At 38.8% G+C, this 19,479-nt stretch overlaps 1 pseudogene and 2 gene segments (V, D, J or C); 1 reads left to right on the forward strand and 2 right to left on the reverse strand.

Moving 5' to 3' along the window:
- The window catches only part of LOC114634288, a 153,807-nt gene that overhangs the window by 26,807 nt on the left and 107,521 nt on the right, over nt 1–19,479 (reverse strand).
- Nucleotides 450–1,209, reverse strand: LOC114634294. The segment is given in 2 exon segments: nt 450–953; nt 1,134–1,209. Coding segments are annotated over 2 exon segments (513 nt in total).
- Nucleotides 7,038–9,907, forward strand: LOC114634291 (annotated as a pseudogene).

The following is a 19,479-nucleotide window of genomic DNA, read 5'->3' on the forward strand; positions in this document are numbered from 1 at the left end:
TGTATGTATTTGTGTGTGTGTGTGTGTGTGTGAGTGTGTGCGTGCTTTGAATGGGTACATATGTATGCCACATTAAAATAGGTGGAAGACTAGGGAAAGAAAGTGTGTTAGTTGGAAAGAAAGGCGGTGACAGAAAGGAGAAGCAAGAGGCATGAAGATTGTGAAAAATACATGATATAATTTTATATTGTTTTGAAAGTCAGCATTATACGAGTAAATAAGAATCTTAACCAGAAGAAGTGGAGGGATATTGCCAGGAGTCCAAAAGTGAGGTAGACTTCTCAGAGCTGAGCTAAGCAAAAGTCAAGCTGTCCTCTGCATCCTCCAGTGGGAATATAGCCTGACAGGCTCTTGATTTAGCCCATGGAGACTCACAGTGGAGCTTTTCACTCCAGAGTATAGGATATTCAATTTATCATGTTCAAAACACAGAATCTAAGAATAAGAAATAAAAAAGACACAAATATCTTTATTTCTTTTTTTCATAAGAACCTCCCAAGTCAAAGCATCTATTCACTAACTTTCTACCAAACTTTGCAACACTTTGACATAGCAGCTGCAGGCAGAAGGGGAAGTGTGTAGGTTACAGGATGTGTGGTGCAAGGAGCTGGTTAGAATCTCAGAGGAGGTTTGTGTAGGAGGCTGTAGCACTGTGGGAGAAGAGCTGCTATACTGCTGACAGAAATAAATGGCTGGGTCTTCAGCCTGCACACTGCTGATGGTGAGAGTAAAATCTGTCCCAGATCCACTGCCTGTGAAGCGATCAGGGACCCCAGTGTGCCGGGTGGATGCCCCGTAGATCAGAAGTTTAGGCGACTGCCCCGGTTTCTGTTGGTACCAGGCTACATTACTATACACATTCTGACTGGCCTTGCAGGTCAGGGAGATTCTGTCTCCTATTGATGTAGGTATGGATTTGGGAGACTGGGTCATCACAATGTCTCCATCAGCACCTGCAATCAGAAATAGATAATGAGTATACATGTGTACACACAAAGACTTCATGATACAAATGTTATAATCTAAAATGTCCTTTCTATTGGCATTGTCTGCTTACTATTGACATCCTATAGGAAATCGCTATTTCTCTACAAATGAATTATTTTAAGATATAACATTTTTAAATGTCTCACCAGACAACCAGAGCAATAGGAATATGAAGACCTGAGTCTGTGACTCCATCTTGTTGCCCATGCTGGTCAGATGCATTTCATATCTCACTGCAAAGGCCTGGTTTATAAATCATGTCAGCTAGGCTGCCCTCTAGGGACCTATGCAAAGTAGTCATCAAATAAGGAAGTAAATTGCCTGGACACAGGTGTGTGAGAGTAGTCAGGACAAATCAACAGCCAAAAGTACTATCAAAGACAGGAAATAATCACTGGGAAGGAAGTCAACATAGAAGCTTTAGGACCAACTTAAAGCTCTCAAACCACAAGTGTCTAGATGTTCTCATGACAGACTCCCATTAAAAATCAATAGTTTATGTTTGGGGTTATATATATATATATATATATATATATATATATATATATATATATGTGTGTGTGTGTGTGTGTATGTGTGTGTGTGAGTGTGTTTGTGTGTGTGTGTGTCTATACATATATATGTTTGTATACATTTGTATAAAATGTGAATATATATATAAAAATGATGATTACACTGTAGCTGTCTTCTAACACACCAGGGTACTTGATCCTATTTCAGATTGTTGTTTGCCATTATATGGTATCTTGGAATTTAACTCAGGACTTCGGAAGTGCAGTCAGTGCTCTTAACCACTGAGCCATCTCTCCAGACCTAACAGATGAGTTTTACAGAAATACTAGTAAAAATAACTTTGATTAAATCCTGAGAAAAACTAAATCCTGTGCAACATCAACAAAATAAATAAGGACAGTGGAAAAGAAGAAAGAAAAGAAAGAAGGGATAGGGGAATGGGAGAAAAGAGGAAAGAAAGAAAGAGAGAGAGAAAGAAAGAAAGAAAGAAAGAAAGAAAGAAAGAAAGAAAGAAGAGAATGTAGAAGAAAAGAAGGAATATTGAATCAGGGAGGTAAAAGATAGGTAGAAAGGAGAGAAGAAATGGAGAAAATGAAAAAAGAAAAATATTTTTAAAAGAAAGTTTTGGGGTGGAGACTCAACTCAGTAGTTAAGAGAACTTGCTTCTCTAATAAAAGACTCAGAATTGATTCATTCTCAGCATTCTCATGGTTCTCAGTGATTTATGATGCTAGTTAAGCACACACATGGTACACATGGTACATGTACATACAGGTATATACATATACACATACATACATACATACATACATACATACATACATACATACATGCAGTTGAAATGATACGTGAGCTTCTACTCCAGCTACCAAGTCTTTCACCTGCTGCCTTCATTCTACTTTCATACAGTCTAACTCTCTGGAATTCCAAATTAACCCTTTCTTAATAAGTCGCTTAGCTCATGGTGTTTATCACACCAATAGAAAAGTAACTAATAAAAAAGGATAATCCACCAGGGGATATTATACCTGTAGGAAGATATACACAAAACATAAACAATTGTATGTGTTCTACAATGTTGTAATGACCGACTGATCAATGGACTCCAAACCGAGTTGGTCAATTTGCTTTTAAGGAATACATTAGCATTAGTTAACATATTATTTACATGGGGCCATGGATTTCCCCTTAATAAATATTAAATTTAGTCATAAATGTGAGTTAAAACCCTGGAAGGCACAGACTATCAACACAAAATCATACTTATTTAGTATGGTGTGAGGTTTCTGGGTCTTCACATTCAAGAGCAGATGAGGAGAGTTCAGAGTGATGTGTGACCCATGATGAAGAAGCAGGAAATGTACAAATGACTAAGAAACAAAACTATTACATGAAACATCTCATTCATAAATCTTGGATTTTTAGGCATAATTATATAAATATAAAAACAATTGTAGTGTGTGTGTGTATAAGGAAATCTAAGAGTAGGAAGAAAACTTGTGGGAAACAAAACATGGAACAGAAAGAGAAGGGTAAGTGATGTGTCTTAGTTAGGATTACTATGGCTATGATGAAATATCATAACCAAAGATGGAAGAATATATTCTTCTTGCACTTCCAGATAACATTGATTCCCAGATCACTGAGGGAAGTCAGCAAGAACTTTAACAGAGCAGGAACTCAGAGGAGGGAGCTGACCAGAAATCATGGAGGAGTGCTGCTTACTGGCTTCCCTCTGATGGCTTGCTCAGTGTGCTTTGTTGTAGAGCTCAGGTCCAATAACAAAGCCTTTCCCTACCAACAACAGACTGGATCCTCCCCCATAAAGAGAAAATTAAGAAAATTCCCTACATGTATGCCCACAGCCCAGTCATATTTATAATTTTTTTCAGTTGAGGTATCCCCCACTAAGATGATTCTAGCTTGGGTGAAATTGACATAAAAGCTCATCCAGATGGGTTATAAATCTGGTTTATATATAATGATCTTAAAAGAAATTATTTTTATGAAGCACAACACTATGTATTATGAGTATATGTCGTTACAATTGACTCTTTCAGCAAGGACAGGAGATAAGGAGCAGAGCTGGTATGTAAGTGCCCTCTGAGGCTCAGCTGCTGCCTGTGTGTTCTGTCCATATCCCAAATCCATGGAGACTGTGGGATTAGACAGGTGAATATGGTTCAGTGTCATTCTTATTCAGTGTCAACTTGAAGTATACATTGCTGCCTAATGCACGTACTTTGATATGACAAAATTTACCATGATTACTGTAAGTATGTTTATTATTTTACAAAATAACTGAGACACTACTAAATTTTAAAATTAGGTAATATTTACTCAAAAGTAATGTCAGAAATTCAATAAAGAAAAATAAGGTCATTATTGGAAATTAAAGATCATCTATTTGAAGAATGTCAATGGTTAACATGAAAGGAGCATTCTTAAATTATTCCCAAACAATTACTTCTGCAATGGACACAGGCATAAAAATTAGAATGTTTCATGTCAAGTAAAATCATACTAAGAAGATATTCAAAGTTCTGAAAAATAATTACTTATTCTTGACTCAAAGAAATACCTCTCAAAAATAATTCAAGGACTCCTTAGCCCCTGAAATTTCTCCAGGACTCACAAGTCTAGTTGAATATGGCAAGCATGACTGATTTGAGGCAGAGAGGAGTGTGTTTGATTCCCAGGCTGTATACACATGGAAAAGCTGCTGCTTCAGTCACTGGCTGATAGACTGAACTTTAAATCGTGTTTGTTTGGGCACCGTTTCCAAAAGGTGCAAGACATACATACAGGCAGAACACTAGAGCACATAAATTAATTAGTTAATTAATCAATCAATTGATATTTAACAATCAACCAATTAACTGATTTTTAAAATCCTTAAAGCCCTGATATGGAATTGTAGGCTGCCAACATCTTATCTTCAGGCCATGGATTCCTATGTTGGATTTCTAAATTCTAGAACTATAATTCTGTTCCAGCCAGAATCTGTGTGGGAAAATGTTACAGAAAAAAATAGCAACATACACAAAGAACTTAACTGTATTATGTTCCATGAATCCTGGAGGCATTGTGCTTATTAATGCCTTTTTAGAGTGTAAACTTTGATCATCAAAGCACCAGACATGGTGGCTGCCAGGGAGATAATGAAAGTGACCATGAATTTTTTGTGTTGGAGAGTCAAGCACTATGGGAAGAGAGTTATAATGCTGCACACAGCAAAGATCTTCCAGGTCTTGAACAAGGACACCGCTGAAGGAGAGAATACAATCTGTCCCAGGTTGACTGCCAGTGAATTGAACAGTAACTCCAGATGCCCATGTGGATGCCTAGGATGACAGCAGTTTACGAGGCTGCCCTGGTTTCTGGGGATACCAGGCCAGGTTGCTCTTCTGAGTATAGCTGGAAAACAGGCTCTGGTTGAACTTAGAGCTGATAGAAACCTTCTCTCCTGCTGACACAGCCATGGACTATGGAGAAAAGGTAATTATGATGTTCCTATACCCACCTGCAATTGCGAAAAGATGAGCCTCATACATACATACATAAATACATACATACATACATACATACATACATACATACATATATACATACACATTCAAAGATTTCATGACACAAATATTAAGATTTAAAATATCTTTTCAAACTTAGGAGGCAGAGTCAGGTGAATCTCTGTGAGTAAAAGTCTGTGCTGGTCTTCAAAGTGAATTGCAGAATGGCCAGGGCTATCTAGAAAGACTGTGTTTTTAAAAAAAAATCTTATCTCTGTATATTATTGGGAAAAATTGGGGTGACTTTAGCTGTGACTTACTACATTGAGGATATGGAATATGAAGAGGCCACCTCCTGTAGGAAGGCAGGAATGTCAATGGAGATAGATTCTCTATTGAGACACATTACCTACAAAATTTTCAACCCCAAATTTATCCTGTCCACAAGTAATTAAGGCACAGAAGAGGGCCAGAGACTGAGGGAAAGGTCAAACAATAACTGGCCCAACTTGAGACCCATCCCATGGGCAAGCACCAATACCTAACACTATTAATGATATTCTCTTATGCTTACAGACAGGAGAATGTTGTTCTCTGAGAAGCTCCACACAGCAGCTGAACCCGACAGATACAGACACACACAGCCAAACAGTGGATGGAACATGGGGATTCTTATAGAAGAATAGGAAGAAAGACTGTGGGTCCTGAAGGGGATAGGAACTCCACAGAAATACCAACAGAGTAAACTAACCTGAACCCTTGGATCTCAGGGTGCAAAACACCAACCAAAGAACATTCCCTGGCTAGACCTAGGCCTCCCAGATCATATGTAGCAGAGGAGCAGCTTGGTCTTCATGTGGGTCCTGAACAACTGGAATGGGGTCTGTCCCAAAAGCTGTTCCTGTCCTTGTTCTACTAGCTGGGCTGCCTTGTATGGGAGATGCAGCCTAACAACTTAGAGAATTGAAGTGCCAAGGGCTGGCGGAGGGGATACCCAGTGAGGTCCTCACCCTCCCAGAGGAGAAGGGGAAGGATTGTGGGATAGGATGACCAGGAGGAGGCAGTGAGAGCAATGTAAAGTGAATAAGTAAAAATTAATTAATTAAGTTTTTTAAAAGTATTTTGAAAATCAACCTACAGTATAAATAATCACATTCAAAGTGACATAATAATAAATACAGGTTCAAAGTTTCAAAATTATGTTGCTGAACTGCAATATATTTGTTTCTGGCTTGTATTTCACCTAAAATAAGAAATAACTTTAATTACTTTTTTTAAAAAAAGTGACCTGTGCTCTGGTCATGATTGTCATATACAAAGGGTAAAATGCAGTGAGGAAATTCTAGAGGGCCTTGTATTGCATGCAAATATTGGGTTATATTTTAAGTTGGATATTGTGAGTATGCAAAACAAAACCACTCAGTACTTAGTATGAAACCTCAGAAAATGTTTAAATATTTAAATGCCTAAAAAATTCACATGGTCTCACACTAATCTGTCATTCTCTCTGGCTATCATCAGTACAGACCTCCATCTCTTGCTGGTCAAATCAGAGTCTCCTACAAAGTGATTGAAACACCTATTTGAAATGGGGTGGTACATGATTTAGGACAGTGGCAAAAGCTACTGGTTTATAAGATTTTCAAACTTGACCCTCAGGTTCCTGACAGACTCACTGGCCACGGGTCTTGACTGGCCGCGTAGAATAGGCATAATGTGGAGCCAAGATTCCTTCAGGATCAAGCATGGTTCCTTCAGGAACAACATCACTATGGCAATACAGAGCAGCAGAACAAACATTATCCAATTCTCTTTTAAATAAATTCATATGGTAATGAAAGTTTCAGGGTATCAATAACCTGTGTTCTTCTGAAAATGGTTGGTAACTTCTAGATGATCTTTTGTGGATTGCAAATTCTTCTCATTTTTGACAAGCATATAGAATCCGAAGCAAAGTGGGAAAGCGAACTTAGGCCGTTAAACAACTGCTGGGGTCTGCTCTAGCTGCCTGCCCGCCAGGCAGTCTGTCAGCCAGTTGCTGCCACTGCTGCAGCTGCCACCTCAGCTGTCCTCAGAGTCTCAGGCCCGTGACTGCTTTCACCGTCTGTTCGTGCCTCTCTGGAGCTCTGTCTGCCTGTTCAGGCCGTCCTTACCATCTGCCTCTCTCCCCTGCACTGCCTCTCAGCCTGCAGCATTCGCACGCTGGCCGACATGAGTGGGCACCATCTCCACAATAACTCCCAGATCAAAGCAGATTTCCGATTGAATGATTCTCACAAACACAAAGATAAACACAAAGATCGAGACCACCGGTATAAGGAGCACAAGAAGGATAAGGATAAGGACCGGGAAAAGTCTAAGCATAGCAACAGTGAACATAAAAATTCTGAAAAGAAACACAAAGAGAAAGAGAAAACCAAACACAAAGATGGAAGCTCAGAAAAACATAAAGACAAACATAAAGACAGAGACAAGGAAAACGACAAGGAAAACGAAAGGAGGAAAAGATTGAAGCTGCTGGGCATGCAAACATAAAGGAGAAGGCTGCTCTAGTCCACCACGAAAACTAGAATAAGAAGAGAATGGCAAACTTCAAAAGCCCAAGAATAAAGATAAAAAAAGTAACTGAGACAGATAATAAGAAAAAGAAGCAGAAAAAGGAAGCATAAGTGGAAATGGTAGTTAGAAGAATGGTATGCAGAAGGCATCAAGTGGAAATTCCTAGAACATAAAGGGCCTGTCTTTGCTCCACCGCATGAGCCTCTGCCAGAGGGTGTCAAGTTTTACTATGATGGTAAAGTAATGAAGCTGAGTCCAAAGCAGAAGAAGTAGCTACATTCTTTGCAAAAATGCTTGACCATGAATATACTACTAAGGAAATATTCAGGAAATTTTTCTTTAAAGATGGGAGAAAGGAAATGACTAATGATGAAAAAAATACAATTACCAACCTAAGCAAATGCAACTTTACACAGATGAGCCAGTATTTCAAAGTGCAATCAGAAGCTCGGAAACAGATGAGCAAGGAAGAAAAATTGAAAATTAAAGAAGAAAATAAAAAATTATTGAAAGAATATGGCTTTTATGTAATGGATAATCATAGAGAGCGGATTGCCAACTTCAAGATAGAGCCTCCAGGGCTTTTCCCAGGCTGAGGCAACCACCCCAAGATGGGTATGCTGAAGATAAGGATCCGGTCTGAGGACATCACCATAAACTGTAGCAAAGATGCAAAGGTTCCTTCCCCTCCTCCTGGACATAAATGGAAGAAAGTGAGACATTATATCAAGGTTACTTGGCTGATCTCCTGGAGAGAGAATATCCAAAGTTCTATCAAATACATCATGCTGAATCTCAGTCCACGAATCAAGGGTGAGAAATACTGGTAGAAGTATGAGACAGCTCGGCGTCTGAAGAAGTGTGTGGACAAGATCCGAAATCAGTATCGGGAAGACTAGAAGTCCAAAGAGATGAAAGTTCGGCAGAGAGCTGTAGCACTGTACTGCATGGATAAGCTTGCTCTGAGAGCAGGCAATGAGAAAGAAGAAGGAGAGACGACAGACACTGTTACTGTTTACTTAGAGTGGAACACATCAATCTGCACCCAGAATTGGATGGTCAGGAGTATGTGGTGGAACTTGACTTTCCTGGGAAGGGCTCAATCAGATACTATAACAAGGTCCCAGTTGATAAACGAGTTTTTAAAAACTTATAACTATTTATGGAGAACAAGCAGCATGAGGATGATCTTTTTGATCGACTTAATACAGGTATTCTAAATAAGCATCGTCAGGATCTCATGGAGGGCTTGACTGCCAAGGTGTTCCATACCTACAGTGCCCCCATCACGCTACAGCCACAGCTTAAAGAGCTTACAGCCCCTGATGAGAATGTACCAGCAAAGATTCTTATAACCCTGCCAATAGAGCTGTTTCAGTTCTTTGTAACCACCAGAGGGCGCCACCAAAGACCTTTGAGAAGTCAATGATGAACTTGCAGTCTAAGATTGATGCCAAGAAAAATCAGCTAGTAGATGCTCGAAGGGACCTGAAAAGTGCTAAGGCTGATGCAAAGCCATGAAGGATGCAAAGATCAAGAAGGTAGTAGAATCAAAAAAGAAGGCTGTACAGAGACTAGAAGAGCAGCTGATGAAGCTGGACTTTCAAGCCACAGATCGGGAGGAAACCAAATTTCTTTGGGGACCTCCAAACTCAATTATCTGGATCCTAGGATCACAATGCCTTGGTGCAAAAAATGGGGGGTGGGGGTCCCAACTGAGAAAATTTACAACAAAACCCAGAGGGAGAAGTTTGCTTGGGCCATTGATATGACTGATGAGGACTATGAGTTTTGACCAATCTCAGCAGGGGTTCTGTGAAAAGAAACAGTGTGGTTTGGGGAAGATGGATAAACTGAGCCTCACTTGTCCTCACCCGAGGAAGAGGTCACAAGGCTTAACAAACCAGCATCTTTGCAAAAAGAAAGACTTGGAGATACTATAAGGGAGAGCTGGGCCAGTTGTCCTATGGACAACTTATTTAACAATATTTCAGATATCAAAATTCTAGCTGTATGATTTGTTTTGAATTTTGCTTTTATTTTCAAGAGAGCAAGTGGATGGGAATTTGTCAGCATCCTGCCAGGCAAATTCAGTTTTGCTGCAATGTCTGGATTCTCTCAGCTACAGTATGCGAAGTCTGATTATATTGGTGAGTTTTTACAGTTAGGATTTTGCAATAAATTTTATATTTAATAGAAATGAATTCCTAAACTCCTTCCTCTCCCCTATTTCAGGAATTTAAAATTAAGTAGAACAAAACAAAAACCCAGTGCAAATATTAAAGCTGTCATTCTATCATCATGAGAATCAGTTTTCATTAAACTTGAAGCAGTTGTGACATCTGCAGTGTTTTGGTTCAGATACCTATTCACAGAAAAGCATGATGGGAAAATATTTCCAGACTTGAGTGTTCCTTTTTAAATGTGAATTTTTATTTTGTTTTAAGTATTTTAAAATATTTAAGCCTTCTTCTTGATCTTAAAGATCTTGTAGCTTGGGGTTGGGGAGGGATGAAGGCTGAGTGAATCTAAGGATAATGAAATAATTAGTGACTACAACCATTTTTCCATCATCCTTTGTTCTGACAATTCTTTGTACCCTTTAAGAGAGCCAGCTTTTTCTTTGGAACCCCAGTCTTTCATTTGAAAGGTTTTATTGTATAAAAACTTAAACAGGTCAATAAATTTAGAGGAAAATGAGCATTTGGTCCAAGTAAAACAAAACCAAAACAAAACAAAAAGAAAAAAATAATCAAGATTTTATGGATTTTATTATTTCTTTTGTAATTGTGTAAAAAATGAAAAAAACATAAAAAAGAAAATTTTAATATGAAGACTTTTTTGCTATAATCATTAGTTTCAAAGATAGTGTTAGTTTAGTGTGTGTTCAACGTCCATTCCCATATCTTTCCTCAAACATCTTTTATTTTTATCATGAATTCCCTTTTAATCAACTGTAGGTTATTTAAAATAAACTCCTACAACTTAACGAGGAAAAAAAGGAATCCAAAGCAAAGACATAAAAAATTATTTCTCCTGAATAATGAATAAAAAGGAAATAATGACAATGACTATAAATAATGGCAAGACTATACAGGAAGAATAAGCAGTATATGCTGCTGAAAGAACTGGAAACTGGTGCTGCCACTGTGGAGGGTCCTCAAGAAAACATGGGACTATCATATGATTCTGGGACTCCTGTGCTAGAAATGTTCCTGAACAAATGCATACCAGTGTAAAAAGGATGTCTTACTCTGGAGTCTATTGCTGTAAAGAGACACCATGACCATAGCAATTTGATACAGGAAACAACTTCCTGAACAGAACACCCATAGCTCAGTCACTAAGATCAATGATGAATGGGACCTCCTTAAACTGAAAAGCTTCTGTAAGGCAAAGGACACCATCAGAAGTTCAAAATGAGTTCCTACAGAATGGGAAAAGAAAGATCTTTAACAACCCTCATCTGGCAGATCTAATACCCAAAATATATAAAGAACTCAACAAAACCCAAATTTCCCAACTCAACAGAGGAATCTCTAATGCCCAAGAAACACTTAAAGAAATGTTCTGTATCCTTAGTCAGAGCAAAATGAAAACCAAACAACTCTGAGATTCCACCTTACACCCATCAGAATGGCGAATATCAAAAACTCAAGGGAAAACACATTCTGGCTAAGATGTGGAGAGTGGGGAACATTCATCCATTGCTGGTAGAATTGAAAACTTGTACAATCACTCTGGAAATCAATCTGACCATTTCTCAGAAAATTGGAAATAGTTCTACCAAAAGACCCAGATATACCCCTCCTGGGCATATGCCCAAAAGATCCCCCACCATACACCAAGAACATGTGCTCCATTGTGTTCATAGCAGCTTTATATGTAATAGCCAAACATTGGAAACAACCCAGATATCACTGAAAGAATGGATACAAAAAATGTGATTCATTTATACAATGGAATACTATTCAGCTATTAAATACAAAGATATCATGAAAATTTCAGGCAAATAAATGTAACTAGAAAATATTATCCTGAGTGAGGTATATCAGACTCAAAAGAACATCCTCTCATGTACTTGCTGGTAAGTGGATATTAGTCATAACATATATGAAACCCATACACCCTACAGAACCAAAAAATTTACACAAGAAGAAAGGCCCAAACAAGGATACTTGAATCTCATTTAGAAGGAGGAATTAAATGGTCATAGGAGGTAGAGGGAGGAAAGGGTTTGGGATAGGGTATGGGGAGGGGAATGTGGGAGAAGGGGAATCAGGTGTGGGAAGAGAGGTGAGAGAGTGCTAGAGGACCAGAAGAATGAATGAAAATCTGCAATGGAAATCTGCAGCTGCCAAGTGTAGGAGGAATCTTTAGGAACTCCCAGAGGAAGTCCTTGGGATGAGGTAAGCTCCCCACAGTCAAGGCAGATGACCTATTAAAGATACCTAACAACGAGGACATGGAACCAGAAGAAGCCACCTTCTTTAGCCAGTCAGGACCCTCAGTTGAAGCATAAGGACACAAAGCCACCTACAAAATTTTAACCAAAATTTTGTCATTTCTAAAAGACATGCATGGGCAAAGATGGAACCAAGACTAGAGAATGGCCAACCAATACCCGGCCCATATTGAGACTTATCCCGCCGGCAAACACCAATCCCTGACACTATTAATGATACTCTGTTATGCTTACAGAGAGGAGCCTAGCGTAACTGTCTTCTGAGGCTCTTCCCAACAGCTGACTGAAACATGCAGATACAGCCAAACATTGGTCAGAGTGTAGACTCATATGGAAGATTTTGGGGAGGATTGAAAGCCCTGAAGTATATGGGAACCCTACAGGAAGACCAACAGAGTCAGCCTACCTAGATCCCTTGGAGCTCTTAGATGCTGAATCACATACTGAAGAGCAGGATCAATGCCCACAGAGCACATATGCAGCAGACATGCAGCTCACTTTCCAACAACTGAAACAGGGGCTGTCCCTAAAGCTGTAGCCTGACTGTGTAAACAGTTCCCCAACACAGCTGTCTTGCCTGGCCTCAGTGGGAGAGGATGTGCTTAGACTTACAGATGCACCAGGGTCGGGAATACCCAGTGGGATCCCACACTCTCAGAAAAGAAGGAGCGGATAAAGGATTCTAGGAGAGAGGACCAACACTGAGATCTGCATTTGGGATGTAAATAAATAAATAAATAAATAAGAATCTAGATCATCTTCATAAAGTTGATTTTAAGGTCTTTTTCTTGCACTTCAATTGTGTCCAAATATTAAGGGACTGCTGTAGTAGGATAGCTGAGCTCTGGTGATGATATACTGCCCTGGCTGTTGTTGATTGTTTTCTAACACTGGTGTTTAGGCATCTGAGTTTGTGGTGATTATAGGTCTAGGTGCTTATTTCTCAGTTTGTCTTTGTTGGGTGGGTGTTTTGTTACATAGTTTCAGTTCCTTCTCTGATCTTCCCACATGTGTAGCCTGCAGTTGAGAAGAGGGTCTCTGTCTGAGCTGTGAGCAGGAATTCTGGTGGCCTGCATGCCATTTGATCCAGCAAGGACTCTCTCCCTGAGATGGAGGCTGGTTCAGGGCAAGGAGGAGGGGAGAGGTAAATGGAGATAGTGTTCAGAATGAGGGTGTATGGAGAGGGAGGAGAATGTCTTTGGGCAGATGGAGTTTGGCCAACCTAGAGTTTTGTGGAGACAATGTGGCCTCTGGCCTAGCAAGGAGTGTCCACCTAATTTAGGAGACGGAAACAGTGATAAGGAAGGGCAAAGGGGTGGGTATATGGTAGGCAGCCTACCTGGTCTTCTGGCAGGCATGGCTTGTGGTTGAGTAAGGAGAAGAAAGGCAATTAAGAAACATGAAAATAAAGACACGAAAATCAGAAAGAAAAAGTAATACATTTTGAACCAATTTTAAATAACACTGCTCCAAAACTCCACGCCTAAACCCATTCACATCCTGAGAGCAATGGAAAGAACTGCAAATTCTTGCCCTTCAGTTTTGAATCTGAGCATCATTCAGAGAGCCAAAACACTCGAAGAGTTCACTCCATGGATTTATATGCATCATCATTCAGTCATAAGATATTAAGGATTTTAATGTCATCCTAAATATAAATTTGATAATAATAGAAGCTTGACAGTAACCTTTCAAATGCTAGAGGCCAAAAAGGTGCTATCAAAAGTAGAAAATGTAGGAAAGAATAAAAAAGTAAGAATTCCTCTGGGACACATGTTACAATGTAATGTTGAAGGCCAACACTAACAAAATTAGCTTTCATAGAGAAATGCCTGTCCTACAACTCAAGTGCTAAATCTCTGGGGTAAGTATCTGATCCTGTAGGCCAGCAGCCAAAGACTGCCAACAATAAAATGTTCTGAATACACATCAAGAAAATGTAATTGAAAAGTAGATGTACAATGAATTTGAGATGCACCTGCATTGCATTATGGGACTTCACTGTAGCCTTGCTTCTGAACACACAGCATGCACACTCTGTATAATGCATGTCAACACACATTGTCACACTGCTATTGAGCCCTCAACTAAGGTGTTAGACTATTATATGTTATGCATCACATACATATATTGTACATACATATATTTCTGCTCTAATAGAAAAATGAATAATTCTGTCTCCCATTACTCCTCAACATAAGTACCAATTACATGTATCACTGGGTTGTATAGTGTTATAATGCTTAAATACAGGTGCTGATGGTCATTAACTTACACAATCTACCAACTCTGAAATACATTGATTCTGTATTACATAGTTTGAAATCAAGTATACGATATTAATACCTTTTGTAAAAATAAGCAGGAAGCTCATATCATTAATGTGCAGATTATCTTTCATCCTTAGTAAATAGTAAAATTGTATAATATCAAAAGCATTTTAAATCAAATTTCCCCATAATTTATTATCACCTAATGTTTATCTTCTATACATAATTTGTGTATTGCATGACTGAAGTTGCAGCAAATATTTCACAGATGGTAGTGTACTTCAGACATAGTGTACTTCAGACACAGGACTCAGAGGACCCTGAGATAGAACTGAGCTGAACACCTACTCCCTGAGGAATAGCTTTCATAATACCTGAAGGTGCCATGCTGGCTTCAAAACGAGGGAAGCAATCAAAAGTTCTAGTTAGCTATGGCACCTATGAAACATGGGACTTCTACTGTACTATATACAAAAGTGGGTAGTAGTGGCATGTACACCTTGATGGTAACCAAGCTTTCTAATTGGACTTAAGACTTACTCAACAAGGGGAAAATCATGTCTGACACTAGAAACCTAATCAACTATCTAGGGGTAGTGAATTCATAGATTTTGGAGGAAAATCTAAATTCTTCTCCAACCAACATAACTGCTAACTATATACTAAATTATTCTAAATAATTTATCCTTATACTGTCATACTCTGTTTGCAACAGATAAAAACCAATATAGACAGCTACACTAATCTAAATGCAGATATGTGAAACCCAGTCCAAAATGATATATCTACAAAATATTCCCACATCTAAGGCTCAACATATTAAAGTTTATAAGTGGCAGAGGATGGACCAACTTTTCTGTCACATTATGTCTTCCTCTATGTCAGGAGCTATACCCATAAAATTTTACCAACATAGTTTTTTTAATATGAATTTACTATATTCAGAAAATAACTACTTATACTACTTATTTCTGTTAATCTTTTATTTCACCTGGTAATAGGAGATCTTGAATAGGGTGCAATGTGTAGTATAAGTAACAGAAACTCTGAAGATTTTGTAAATGTCAGCTTTTCCACTATTTGTGCTAGCTAGAAGAGGCAAAGTAGAGTGGCTTTTCCCGATTGAAACATTGCCTGGTACACATAGTTCCATGCCCCAGATCCCTAAACTGTATTAGCATTGAGAGTTTTATGCAGCATGTCCTTCAAACAGATCCAGAACTTCAGAGATGACTATTTTCCACTATTGTGGGTAGCATAAACTTTTAGTGGCTAACCTCATAGGGTGTCCACCCTACACTTGGCTCATTCCATATCACTTTATCCACCAAGAAATTTGCATATAGATCTCTATCAAGACCCTTCAACAAGGATTAGAAGAAATTAAATCAGTTCTGCTCTTGGCTCCACCATCTGAGTTCTCAGGATGAGGTTTCTTCTCTGTAGCCTGGGGTGTTAATGCTCTGGAACTTAGGTGAGGTCAGAGGTGAGGAATGAAGGCAGAACTGGCTGGGCTCTAGGAATTTGCTGATTCCCTTGTGTCTTTAGGTGAAATGAGTGATGAGCATGATTCATCCTGCAAGACAGAGAAAGGGTCTATGAAGAAATAGAGAACTGTGTTCTAATGATGATTGTCACATAAAACCTGTGAAATCTGGTGAGGAAATTTAAGGAGGCCTTTTACTGCAAGAAATTCTTGGGTTATATTTGAAATTAGATACTTTGGTTGTACAATGCAAAACCACACGGTAGTTAGTAAGAAATGCCGGAAAATTACTAAATATTTAAGTGACTAATAATTTCATATGACCTAACATTTGTCTCTCATACTCTCAGTATCCTTTGAAGAAATTGAGACAATTTAGACTGCATTTTCTCTGACTATCATCAGTAGATACCTGACCTCCATTTACTATAGGTCAAATCAGACACTCCTAACCTACTTGAGAGGGTTGTACAGAAGTGAAACAGTAGTCATAGTTACAGATTTATAAGATTTTGAAACAAGACTCTGGTGTTCTTGACAGGCTCAGTCAAAGTAGGTCAGGAAACATACCTATTCAAATGAGCAGAATGAACGCTGAGGATGTGATCATCTTAATGGCATAAGCGGTACACAATCTCATTATACAGTGGTATAATCTAAAATAAATGCTTCCCTACTTGGATGGTCCAACTGCCATCATGTGTTACATGTCTTTGAAACATCAAAGAATGTTTCTTGAACCTGTGTGAAGGGAAAAATAAGAGACCAAAAGGTTACAACTGAGTTCTACACACCATGGTAAATACAGCTTCAGTTAAGCAAAACCTTAATGTGCTGTCAGGTACTCCATCTTCAGTGTGACAATACAGAGAAGAAAAACCAACATTTTCCAAACTCTTTTAAATGAATTGAAATCATAAATGTTTTTTTAAAAAAGGCTCAAGATATCAATAACCTGTGTTCTTCTGTACACTGATAGTGATTCAAGATTATTTTTTATAGCTTGAAGATCTCTCATGGTTTTTTGGCAATGAGATAGAAAACAAAGTAAAAACATAGAAACCACTTCACCTAAATAATTAATAAAAATAAGATTATGAAAACGAGGATAAATGATGGGATGACTATACAGAAAGAGCCAATAGAATGTGCTGTTGAAGAACTGCAATCTGATGTAGAACCTAAGGGCTACACTATGGGATGTTTTCAAGAAATCATGCAACTGTCATGTGATTCAGCTATGCCTGTACTAGGTACATTCCTGAACAAATCTAAGTCATAATTAAATGCATATATACCCATGCCCATGTTTATTGGTGCACTATTCACAATAATAAGAATTTAAATAAACCTACTGGCTATCTACAGTGGAATGTGAAATAAAAATAGTACATATGTGCAGGGAATATTATTCAACCATAGTAAAAGAGAAATCACATATGTGTGTCAGATTTTGTTCTATGACTCACTATATATGGATTTCTTTCAGAAAAGACTCACTATGCATTTGAATACCATTTTTCTTTTGTTGTGTTTGGGGACAGAGTTCAACCAAATTCTCCTGTGCCAGACTGATAAATAGTATTCTTGAAATCTTCTATACCATTCACAATTTCTTTACTGCACTTCCTACCAGTAACTGTGAAAACAACTGAGTAGGGTGTATGAAGCTTTTAATCCTAGGACGTGAGTGGTTGAGTCAGGACATTTGCAAAGTCAAAATCATTGTGGGAAGCTTAGTGAAACCATATTTCAAAAATTTAAAAAATGGAGTTATGGAATAATCTTGCTGGCCTCACAAGATTCTTTGCATGCCTAGATGAGAATGCAGCCTTGAATGTAGCCTATAAGACTTTGAGGAAAGAACCGAGACAAACTCCACCAAGACTAAAGGTATTGTAATCATAAGTCACTACATTTGCATTAACTTATTGTGTAGCAAAAGGAAACTAATACAATACAGTTTCAATGTCGTGAGCCAGGAATGTAAGCTTGAAAAACTCAGAGATATGTATCTGGCAAAGTTGTTCAGGGTCAATCTGTTGAGCTTTCCCACTCTATATAGAGAACATACATTTGCACAAAGAAAGCTCATGAAGAAGTGCAGTGTATCTAGGAAATAAGCCTCACATGATTTGTATAGTCTTTAGCCTCTAGAGTTCATGTATATGCAATGGTGGAAAAAATAGAAAATGAAGAGGAGCTGGTTATGTTGTTGTATGAAGGAAGGAGAAGGGGCAGGAAAGCTTGAAGTTCAGTATCACTGAGAACTAGAAAGTGATTCCCAGATCAGCTTGGGATAGGGAGTGAGACTTGATTTCTCCCACAAGAGATGACAGCAAAAAGTAAAGAAAGCAAGAAGAGAAAGTGGCCACATTGTGGAAGATACTATAGAGAAATATGTGAGTATTTGGTGGGGAGAAAAGAAGAGCTAATGAGTCTAAGACCATGGATGAGTATCCATGATGGACACAGAGATGAGATCAGAAGTTAAGCAGTAAAGCAGCTTCAGGAGGCTTCCCTGTGTGAACCAGTAAAAAGGGATTATGAAAACCTCAAGCAAATAAAAGTAGAAATGTGATATTATGGAATACCCACTTGTTTCTGCAAGACAACAAGGAGGATTTTAATAAAGAACCAAAATGAAAAATTACAAAGCATAGACGGTGAGACAAACACTTATATCATTTTAATGAATCTCTGTTTCACAGCTTCGCCTTTTTGGGAAACAAGACTTATAATATTACATGAATGAGATGCCTGGGAAAAGACGTAGCTCAGAGACCTAGGCACACTCAGTGTGCTACTAGACAGATTTTTCTTTAGCCCTGGACCACTGCGGAAGGAAACGCCCTACTGTGCTGACAGTAATAAGTTGCAGCAGCATCAACCTCCAGAGGATATCTGGTTAGGGTGAATGAAATCGGTCCCAACTCATTGCCACTGAACCTAGCCAGAACCCCAGATGCTAGGTTGCATGCTAAATAGAAGAGGAATTTGGATTGCTGTCCTGGATTTGTTGATACCAGTTTATATTATTAAAAGACTCATGGGAGCAAATATTGAGACAAAGTGTGGGTCAGAAACTAAAGGAGGAGTCATCTGGAGACTGTTCCACATGGGTATCCATTCCATATTCAGTCATCAAAGGTAGATGCTGATGTGGATTCTAGGAAGTGCATGCTGTCAGAAGCCTGATGTATCTGTCTCCTTAGAGGCCTGCCAGAGCCTGACATATACAGAGGCTGATGCTCTCAGCTAACCATTGAACTGATCATGGGATTCCCAATGGAGGAGTGAGAGAGAAGACTGAAGGAGCTGAAAGGGTTTGCAGCTCCATGGGGAAAGCTACAATACCAACCAAACAAAGCTCCCAGTCTCTAAACCACCAGCCTTGGACCACATAGGAGGAAGCCATGGCTTGAGCTGTATATGTAGAGGAGGATGGCATTGTCGGGCATAGATGGGAAAGGAGGTCCTTGGTACAGTGAAGGCTGGATGCCCAAGTGTGGGGGAATTTAAGGGTGGCGAGGTGGGAGTGGTGGGTGGGTGGGAGTACATCCTCATAGAAGCAGGAGGAGGGGGAATTGTATGGGGGTTCCTGGGTGGGGGGAAAATGGGGTAAAGGAATCACATCTGAAATATAAATAAAATATCCAATAAAAGGGGAAAAAAGAAAAAAAACTTTAA

This window comes from Grammomys surdaster, unplaced genomic scaffold, assembly GCF_004785775.1.
Source record: "Grammomys surdaster isolate TR1022 unplaced genomic scaffold, NIH_TR_1.0 931, whole genome shotgun sequence".
In the NCBI taxonomy this organism is placed as follows: domain Eukaryota; kingdom Metazoa; phylum Chordata; class Mammalia; order Rodentia; family Muridae; genus Grammomys; species Grammomys surdaster.